Raw genomic sequence first — 10,578 nt, 5'->3', positions numbered from 1 at the left:
CCATACTGATGAAAAGATCATCTCACTATTGTTGTTAACCCACAAGAGAAATAAGAGCATTTCAGGAGTCACAATTTCATTATGAGTTTAATGTTTTTATTAATTATATCCACTTAACAAAGGTCCGATCCAGGCTGTTTGACTTCTGTAACACTTTATTGTGGTTTCCATGGTTTTATCTGGCCATGACCCATCTAATTATGCATTATTGCAGCAGTATCACAGTGCACTGTACAGGCCCATCCTGGGAGATGAGTGGCAGGGGAGATGATGTGGAGGAATAGAAGAAACAAGAAATACAACTGCTTTGATCTAATTGTTCCCCAAAACCCTCGCCCTAGGCACTTGGTGTACTGTAGCTGTGAAATGAAAAGAGCATTGCTGCTTCCACTAGCCTACAACAAAAGCTTAAGCTTTGTTTCAGCTCCGGACTCAAAGTCAAAACAATTTGTGCGATGTATCTTTAAGCCTGTGCAAAGATTTTAAAGTGCCCATGGGGTAGGGTTTAGAGATTGATTTGGTATTTTATAATCCCGGGTCAGTGTTTACAGTTTGTCCAAGTAGTTGTCGAGGGCAGAAATGCCCTCCTTCAGACCTTTGCGTTTCCTAATTTCTGCGACAACCTGGCAGGGTCTGGTGGTGGTGTCGTAGGGGTCTCCCTGGAGGATCTGCCAGTGGTCAAACACACACTGAGGAAAGGCCTGGCCTCCAGTGTTGCTGCGTAGGTCAGCTGTGAATCCTGGGGGAAATAAAGAGTAGAGCAATTATTGTCTAACCGACTGTGACCCTAATGCTACTTTTTACCTTTTCAGCATGCAGTAGTTTTGCAGCCTCTGTACAATTCCTTATAAACACCGTCAGTCATCTCTTTACAAAACTGCTAAGCTTTAAAATCATGAGGCCTCCCATATGAGTGCTCCTCTAAAGTTACTAACCAAGACCAAATTAATACAGATTACTTAATACAGAAACTAAACATATAGTTGCATAAAAAAGCATTACATTGGGATGAAACTATACTAAGTTTAGAAGATGCAAAGAATACTTAACATGAAACTACTGGAGTTAGACTTAGATCCCACAACAATGGTTCAGTACAGACTGAAACACAAACTCACCAAAGGACTCGTTGACAGGCAGGTAGGCTTTCACCACAAACATGGGAGTGCCCATCACTTGGGATTCCTCAAACACGTGACCTCGTTTCCTGTTTAACACACCATAGATCCCACCGACCACCTGCTCCGGGCACTGCACGGACAAGTACAGCAGTCAGACGTGTGTGTGAACTTGTCAAACGCAGTACTGATGGTGAGTAAAGTGGTGTGGAGATATATATAATATAATCTCAGTTATAATATAATCTCAAAACGGCACAGTCATAAAAAACTATTTTGAAAGTGTGAAGTCATTTCTGTGAATCAGCACACTTCTGTTGACCTTTAATGGCTTTATTTTCTTTGTCCTTCAGCTCACACTAACTTGGAAACATCATCAAGGTTAGTCTGTACCATTATAAACTGTGATTCACAACAGAGGCTTGACAATCACGTTTTTATATATTTATGGAACTGATTTAGGATAATTTACACAGTAGTGTTTAAAGGATTTATTTTGGAAGTATATATAGGTATATATGCCTCCATACACACCTGAATCTCCACCAGGTATACAGGCTCCATGAGTCGTGGCTGAGCAGTGAGCTGGCAGGCGTACAGGACCCGACGAGCTGTGGGAATAATCTGTCCTCCACCACGGTGGATGGCGTCCGCATGCAGTGTCACGTCGTGAATGTCAAAGCGAATTGCGCGCATATTCTCCTCACATAGAGCACCCTGCAGGATGAACACAATTGATACAACATTAAACAACATTAAATCAGAGATGTGTTGCATCTGATTGCGCAGAGCTACTAATTTAAAATGTACTTGCAGTCACAGGTAACTGGTGCCCACCTCTTTAGTTGCCCACTGGAAACCAGCCACCACGCTGTCCTTGATCTCATTGAGGTACTGAACTCCCTTTGTCATGTCTATCAGCAGGTTGGGCCCGGTTCCGTCTGGACCGAAGCACCAGATCTTCCTGGCTTCTGTCACCTCCCACTCATACTTGTCGGCGAGGTAACGTGCGCGAGCCTTGAGCTCCTGCCGAGCTGTGACGTCCCCCTTCTCGATGTCTTCAGCCAGGCCGTCGGGGAAGGGACGGGACTTCATGAAGAGACGATTGTGTTTGTTGGGGGACTTTGACAGACACATCTGGTCAGATTCTTCCATGACTGTCTCTCTGTAAGACACGACGGGGTCTGATTTCTGGAGAGAGATGAGGGAGGGTGTCAAAGTTGAGAGTATGGGCGGTGGTCTAACAACATGAGGATGAAATGCGCATTTGCTCTTTATAATTTGCTGTGAGTAAAGCAGTTAAGTTAAATAATTTAATCACCCATAATCTTGCCTTGCACCAAATCTCTATGAAGGATTGTCCTTTTTTTAATGTAGCCATCATAATTAAGCTTTTTGAAAACTTTTTGTACTTCAGAGAAGTAGTGTGTTTAAATTTGATGGGAATCCATCCTGTTTGTTGTGTGTATTCTCTGTAGATTATTTTTAATTACACAATGAAACTGTTTCAGCACCGAGCCAGCATCTGATATGTAAATCCTCTGTTCTCCTCGTCTCACCTTCAGTGGAATGCAGGCGTGGTCTTCCTCCAGGTCCTTGAGGCAGATCTCCAGGTGCAGCTCTCCCGCTCCAGCGATGATGTGCTCCCCGGACTCCTCGATGATGCACTGCACCATGGGGTCAGACTTGGCCAGACGCTTCAGTCCTTCCACCAGCTTGGGGAGGTCAGCGGGGTTCTTGGCCTCTACAGCAACTCTGACCACAGGGCTCACGCTGAACTTCATCACCCTCATGTTGTGGGCCTGCGGACAGAGCCAGAGTCACCAAGCTCTTAGTGTTGTTGTAACAGGGAGAATTATACAAACAGCATAAAGGAAGTGCATGTTCGTAAGAGAAAAGAGCAACACGCTACTTGTTCATAGGTGGTGATGGTCCCTGTCTTAACCAGGAACTGGTCAACTCCAACAAGGCCCACGATGTTGCCACATGGGACATCTTCAATAGGCTCTACATACCGGCCCATCATCAGGATGGTCCTGGATGGAGGGAAAGGAGGACAAGGTTATAAAAAGTTGCCAACAAATACATGACAACAAGAGATGAAAGGCTCATTGACTTTGTCCTCCCACCATCTCAGGCCTTTGTGTAGTTTGTACATAAATACACTCACCTCTGGATGGGTTTGAGGTACAGGTCATCCTTCTTTCCTGGGGTGAAGTTTGGCCCCATGATGCGCACCTTCAGGCCAGTCGACACACAGCCAGAGAACACACGGCCAAAGGCGTAGAAACGACCCTTGTCGCTGGTTGGGACCATCTTGGAAATGTACATTATCAGAGGAGCTTTAGGATCGCAGTTCTTAATACCTGAGAACACAACGGAGACGGTAAGCTCTGATTATAGTATACCCAAAATAAAGCTTATAAATGAGGTCATTATTTTACAGAACCACATCATCAAAGTGTTCTGTATCTACTGATGACTTCTCCAGAGGGTGAAGGTGTGTGCTGCTGTGAAAATGTTCCACTGACCCATGGCAGCCTCGTCGTCTCCGGGTCCTTCATAAAGGAGCTCACAGCGGTATTTCTGTGCAGTGACGGGGGAGGGCAGGTGGATGGTGATCATCTGGAGCAGGGCCTCTCCAGCAGGCAGCCAGCGACGCATCACAGCCTTCAGTAAGGGCTTCCCCTCTTTGTCCTTGTCCTCCGAGTCTAGTTTGACATCCAGCTTCTCGATTAGTTTGGCTGTCTCTTCCTTCTTGAAATTCATGATGGCATCAAACACCTGGCAGAGGGAGAGGGCAAAAAGAAGGCATCAGATCTGAGCACCAAATTCACTGCCTTAAAGCCATCCTTAATGTTTTTTAAAGCCCCAATGTGTGAAACTTTATACAATCCTTCAAATTGTGCTGATAGCGAAAGTTTTTTCTAAGAGAAATTAGATAATAGTGGCTAAAATGTGTCAGTGTGCTGCTTTCAGCCAGTTCATCTTAGTGCTCTCCTGGTTGTGTTTAATTGCTGTCTACCACAACATCTTTTTAGGGAGTTGCCGAGGTTTATGCTGCTTTTCTCTCCACTCACCTTAAAGATGGGGTCCAAAACGAGCTGGCTGAAGGTGCGGGGAAGCTTCTTGCCATCAGGCCCGGTGGCAGACTTACTGAACTTGCCGGCAGCTGGGTCAAAATATCTGTGCAAAAACAATCACGCCCATAATTCTTTTTTTCCTGTGCAAGACACACCCACTTCCCTTCACGATGGTTATAATGTTCAGTTTTTGTTGAAACTGCTTCAGGTGTAGATTGAACTGGTTGGTCATTTTGGAGGATTTGTGGTGCTTTTGAACTAGACTGAAAGGTGTTTTTCGTTATCCAGCCACCTGCATTGATATAAATGTGGTGGACAAAACAATAGAAACACCTTCTAGTAGAAAACAGCACAGATCAAAACAGTGGATTTGACTCTACACGTCTCTTTTTAAAAAAAACGAAACATTATAACCTTCATGAAATGAGGATTTATTGCAGACTGTTAGACATTAGTTTACCTTGGAGTGCCTAATAAATAACTGAATGTATGCCACTTAAAAGTTATGCGCACTTCTCAGTGTGTGCAAGAAAAGAGAGGAAGCGACCACCAGCTGAAAATGTTTTTGCTAACCTCTGGTGGTACTGCTGCAGTAATGTGGAAGTGTACTCCAGCATGTGGCCTGTAGATGGTGACATCAGTGTTGGGTGTGATTACAGACACAACCAATAACTGATGCAACACACTTGAAACTTTCAACCAGGGAGGGCTGTGAAACACTGCCTTGTGTTAAGTTACTCTTGTGGATATGCCATCATGCATACCTGTCTCCCCATAGTTTCTTCATCATGTCCTCCACTTTCTTACACCTCTCTGCTGGTCCCAGCTGAGTGTCTCCTTTTGAGAACTTGGCCACATACATCTCAGCAAACTGCTTCAAGGTGAAAGCCCAGCCATGAAGGCCAGAGCCAAACCCGACAGTGCCAATAACGGGGTCAATCTGAGGAGAAAAAAAAGGCCAGGATACTTTAAATCGCTGCATATAGTAAATGTATCGCAACATTTCCAGCCATTTCAGCATGCCATTGTGTCTGAGTGTGACTGGTGTTTGAGCATGTGCCTCACCATGATGCTCCCCATGGGACCCCCCTCATCTTCTCCGTAGGTGGAGATAATGACGTTGACGTTCTCCACGATACGCTGAAAGGTCTGGTAGAGCTCATCCGTCTCCAGCTGCAGCTCGAGTAGGGCCCGGTCCATCTTGTTCATCATCAGAACCGGCTTGATGCGCTCGGCGATGGCCTGCCGTAGTACGGTCTCAGTCTGTACACATACACCTGTCAGAGGACACAAGCAGGTGAGCATGGCTGAAAAGCATGTGTGTATATGGCCTGTTGTGTATGACAGTTGTATTTGCTTTGTTTGTGTCTATTGTTGTAGTAAAGTCAATGCTGTCCTCTTGACCAGGTCTCTCTGAGTTTTAAATCTCAGTGAAACTTTTTTAGCTGGTTAAAAAAAGGATACATATACATATGTGTGTGTGTGTGTATATAGGATGGGGAGCGTGTCAGCCACTACATAATTACCTGAGACACAGTCCACCACCACCAGGGCTCCGTCAGTTACCCTGAGGGCAGCAGTGACCTCGGAGGAGAAGTCAACATGACCTGGAGAATCAATCAGGTTGATGAGGAAGCCGTTTCCGTCTTTACACTGCTTGATAAAAGCCAAGTCGTTTTCTCCAAGCTCATAGTACATAGAGATGGCCCTGAATAAACAGAGAGGGAGCAGGAAAAGGCTGTGGACGTGCTCAATGTTCACTGATCACTACCACATTAAAATACATGTAAATTACAGGGTGGATAAGATAAAGGTGAATTAAAAAATTGATGAAAGTGTGAACTTGTAAACTGAGTCATTACAAAAGTGGACTCCAATCAGCATTAGGCTCTAACTGAAAAAAGGCAGGCATGTTGAGACTTCCCACTTCTACGAACTGTTAGACTGGGAATATCTCAGTAATTATTCAATCATGTGAGTCAATATCAGCGCTGGTGCATTCACTGGCATCAGACAGTACAATCCTAAGGGTTCTTGAAAATGCAGCATCACCACAATACATCATTAAAAGAACTACGAAATCCTGTGGAAACTAAATATATATATATATATATATATATATATATATATATATATATATATATATATATATATATATTCTATTAACAACCTGAAAACAGACAGTTGTGTCACAGACCCCATGTACCACTGTACAAATGTTTCTTCTTTTTGTTATTAATTGTAAATTCTACCTGAACACATATCTTTACTGACATAAGATGCTGCAAATGGATCTTCATGTGAAATTTACAGAATGTCATATCACACATTTATATTCAATTGCTGTGGTTTTTCTCTCCATTAAGCTCCAGTAAGAAAACTGGCAGGAACAAACTATTGAATACATTTGAAATTTAAAGGCCCTGAAAACGTTTCTCTGCATCTTATTATGAATGCTGGGGTCCCACATAAACACACTAACTTGTGCAAAAGTTACAGCAGATTTGGTTGAGAGATTTCCATCTGTATGTTTTTATCTGAGCTCTGCACTCGTGTTAGAGGTGGGCGGGGCTCAGCTGAAAAAACATGATGTCATTTCTGTGCACCAATCAGGATTTGGGGTTTGATGTTGATAACCAGTTTTATCAAAGTGCACCCACACAGATGAGATTAGCCAAGTATTTTAATAGTTAACCACTAATTAATATTAAATTATACCCTAAGTATGCGTCTTCCCTCAAATGTAACTTTAATTTGTTTCTTCTTTAGTCATGAATATTTATTATAACAGAGAAATAGATGAAGATTTGAAGTGAGGAGTGAAAGTTTTCTCAACCTTTAATTCACAAAACCCACAGAGATGTTTCCACCCACTTCTCTGAACCACATACGTTGATTTGATGGTGATGCAGCGCTCCTGCTCGTCTTTGCGCGTGTCTGTGAAGCGGGTCTCTCCGGCACGGGAAGAGGCAATGATCCCCGCCTTGGACACCAGTGAGTCAGTCAGAGTGGACTTCCCATGATCCACGTGGGCAATCACAGACATGTTCCTGATGTTGGACTTCTTGTCCATGATGGCACGGATCTGATCCACAGTGAAGTTCACCTGGTGGTGGGGTTGAGTTCGGGTTACATTCATCCATTTACAACCAGCAGAGGCTCATTTTGTTCATCATATTTATTTACGTCCACTAACAGATCTAATTCCAAGTAGAGTTATAAAAAGAAAGACATGTTGGAAACTGAATCCATCAGCCTGACTAGGAGGAAAGAGTGAGGGCACTGCGTGAAGACTTCACCTTATGGTCTCTATCTAAGCGACGGATCGGGAATGACTGAGTCACCACTCATGCTGCAGCTGAATGGGCAGAGCTGTACCATTTCACAGTCACGATGGGACACTGTGTCTTTCACGTCACACCTTTATTTCCCCCTTAAACTCTTGATATTAAGGAGAAACATGGGATGAATATAATAATGAATCCAAAGGCAAGCACTCAGTCTGCAACTGTTTTAACGTTTAAGAAGTCATAATCACTTAGTTAAAGGAATATAAGATACAGATGAGGCCTCAAACTCAATAAATTAAGTAAAGATTAAGGCCTTTTTACATGGTTTAAAGAGATGTTTGTGCCATGGTGTGACAGAAATGTAAGCATGGTCACTGTAGGCCTGTGTGGGCCTCAGTATTATGGATTTACTTAATTTACTTAATGATATGGGGGGAAAAAACACAATCACTAGCACTTTAAATGCTTTCAGCCCACATAACAATTACTAAAATACCAAATTTAGCCTGTCCAGGCATTCACTGAGACAGTCAAAGGCTCTTGTAGCACAGTAATAATTCATTATAAGCCGTTATGGATCAGCATCGGCATTTAAATGAAATGGACAGCAGCTCTCCATGTCTGTGGCGCAGGCCTTCAGCTGCAGGTCTGCATGTAATAACACATTTTGTCGCCTGTTATGGAACAGGGCCATGGCTGTGACGCAATCTCTCCTTATCTAATGCAAATCAACAATTTATCAATAACATTTGTGGTCGACATATCGGGCTCACGCGCCCTGCTTTAACACGGTATTTTCACACAGTTATCTCTGCAGTCATGCGGCAGCCTGACATGAGAGGCTTTGCTCCGCACGTCAGAGAGAGAGGCCGGACCGTGAAGGCCACAGCCCTGCAGCCTTATCAGCCGGCTGCTGCGCATGTTAGAAGTGGCCACAAACACAGCCTCCATCTGCTCACATAACGCCACCGGCCATCGTCATCCATTTCACACACACACCGGACAGCGGCAGCCTGTCGCATCGAAAGCGTTATAAAGTCCAAATGAAGGTTATTCGGCCCGCATGTACCTGCCACAAATAAACCTAAAACACAAGCACCTCAAGCTCAAGTGCACTCACCATTTTGGCTGCGGGTCGTTGGTCTTGGAGTGTGACGGCTTATTGCTGCAAACACTGCCTCAGAGGACAGGCAGTCCCGGCGGTGACAGGAGAGACGAGCTGCTGCTGCTGCTGCTGCTGCTGCTGCCGTGTGGTGCTGCACGACCGGGGAGGCGACAGCAGGGGGCGCTGCCGCCGCCGGGTCCCTTCCTTTAGTGGTGCGTTTTTAGCCCTGACTGCACATGTAACACGCTCATTTCTTCCTTTTCTGTTGCCTTCTGTGGCATGCAAACTTTATGTAGCTAAATACATGTCAATAAGTCTGGTGTAGCTGAGCTTTATTCATTTGTTGTTACTCCACTGTGCCTTTGCAGCCATATGGTATTTTGCTGTGAGTGCAGTTATCCACTGGCTGAGGCCGCACCCGGACCTGTTTGGATTCCCAGCACTTGACAAAGAGCCAGGTTTGATTTAAAGGACTGTAATATTCAAGTCAGACCTGTTTTATTTATGCAGTTTTGATATAAAAGTGCCATAGAGGGCCGAACAATACAACATACAACAGTGCAACATGTGTGTTCCCAAAAAACAGCAAGAAACCTCAGAAAGAGCAGAGAAGAGAGGAACCAGTGGCATGAAATAGATGTTGCATGTGTGATAGATGAATATATTCACTGTAGAGTGGGCGAGTAGCAGTAATACAGTTTCAATACTTTAATATTACTTTTTAAATATTTCTTCTCATAAGATGATGATGACTGTACATCCTTTGTGAAATAGACACATCGTAGGTGTTGTTCCAAATGAAGAAATTTCAGTTTTACTATGTACTAGTGACAGAACTAATGGGTTAAGATGCTGTATGGGAATGATGTTTATTCGTGTAGTTTGGAGGCCAAAATAGATTGTGATTGACCTTGGGTGAGAAAAGCAGAGAAAAGTCAGACAGTTTGGTAGAAGGTGTCATCCTTCCCAAATACGTTTGAACATTATTTGCTCATCAGCTCTCTAGATTGACAGTCTAGCATCTCAGCAGTGATCTTCATCGCTGGGAACAAAGCGAACTGAGAGGAGTCGTATCATGGCCAGACACATACTGTCCAGTCTCTGTGGCAGACGGGTGTCAGTCTACCAAGTCTACACTTGCCTGTGTCTCAGTTGTGTTCAGGCAAACATCACAGAGCTCTCCGAGCAGATCCGTTCCTGCCATTAGACTACGCCTTCATCGGGTTTGTGTGATTAATCAAGAAGGAAATGGAAAGACACTCAAATCAACATGTTTAACTTTACAATTAACAACAATTTAAAACCACAATTTAAACTTTATGCAAACATTACCATGTCCTGAAATATATCATAAGCCCCACGACACCCAACCTAGTATGAATCAAGGGATGCTCATCTGCACATACAAACACAGACAAATACAGAAATACTACAAATACAAAAAAAGTTGCTGTACATTTGTGCTAATCAGTGATTTGTACATTTTATGTGATGAAAAATATCTCGGTTTAAAAATGGAAACCCTGTCTCTTTGTTTCTAATAGTATTTTAATGGGTTGAAAATAGCCAAGAAAGGTTCACGATTTGCACCATTGCTGTTTGGTTTGTCATCTTTGTCACAAACAGACAAATCCAAAGAAAGGCTGTGTGGTTTCAGGATGTTGTGGCCGTCCTTCACCAGCTGAGGGCAGAGCAACACAGAACAACTCAGACTGAGCTGAGAGAAGCTGAAATGGGGCATTGAAATGAGGATAGAGAGCAGACTTACGTGTTTCATCTATGCTTTTGTGAGTGTTCTCATATGAACGTGCACACACGTGTATGTGGAGGGTAATTGGAGGTTTCCTGTTACTCCAGTGGACTTGGTTCTATATGAGGAGAAACGCACTCCTGTACTGAAAAATACATTCTTCAGGGGTGCACTATAACAGGCACATAATGGGCCCTCACGAGAGCAGATGCGTACCTGATGTGGTTGGTTA

At 43.7% G+C, this 10,578-nt stretch overlaps 1 protein-coding gene across 1 annotated transcript; it reads right to left on the bottom strand.

Moving 5' to 3' along the window:
• Positions 1-74: 74 nt before the first annotated feature.
• LOC139213809 (elongation factor 2b) lies at positions 75-8,754 on the bottom strand. The gene is made up of 14 exons (XM_070844461.1): positions 8,612-8,754; positions 7,093-7,307; positions 5,728-5,909; positions 5,267-5,478; positions 4,966-5,141; positions 4,199-4,304; positions 3,650-3,902; positions 3,289-3,484; positions 3,031-3,154; positions 2,678-2,920; positions 1,956-2,309; positions 1,653-1,835; positions 1,119-1,251; positions 75-739 (listed from the first exon to the last, which is right to left on the bottom strand). Exons 1-14 carry the CDS (start codon positions 8,612-8,614, stop codon positions 546-548), a joined length of 2,574 nt encoding a protein of 857 aa, XP_070700562.1. The 5' UTR covers positions 8,615-8,754; the 3' UTR covers positions 75-545.
• Positions 8,755-10,578: the final 1,824 nt, after the last annotated feature.

This window comes from Pempheris klunzingeri, chromosome 15 (assembly GCF_042242105.1).
Source record: "Pempheris klunzingeri isolate RE-2024b chromosome 15, fPemKlu1.hap1, whole genome shotgun sequence".
NCBI lineage: Eukaryota > Metazoa > Chordata > Actinopteri > Acropomatiformes > Pempheridae > Pempheris > Pempheris klunzingeri.
This window is presented reverse-complemented; position numbering and strand designations above follow the sequence as displayed.

What these genes read in the sequence shown, in the direction of transcription:
- LOC139213809 (XM_070844461.1), bottom strand. An exon ending in TGCATCACCATCAAATCAAC is followed by an intron (nt 5,910 to 7,092) that starts GTATGTGGTTCA and finishes CTGTTTATTCAG; the next exon opens with GGCCATCTCTATGTACTATG. An exon ending in AGACGACGAGGCTGCCATGG is followed by an intron (nt 3,485 to 3,649) that starts GTCAGTGGAACA and finishes TTGTGTTCTCAG; the next exon opens with GTATTAAGAACTGCGATCCT.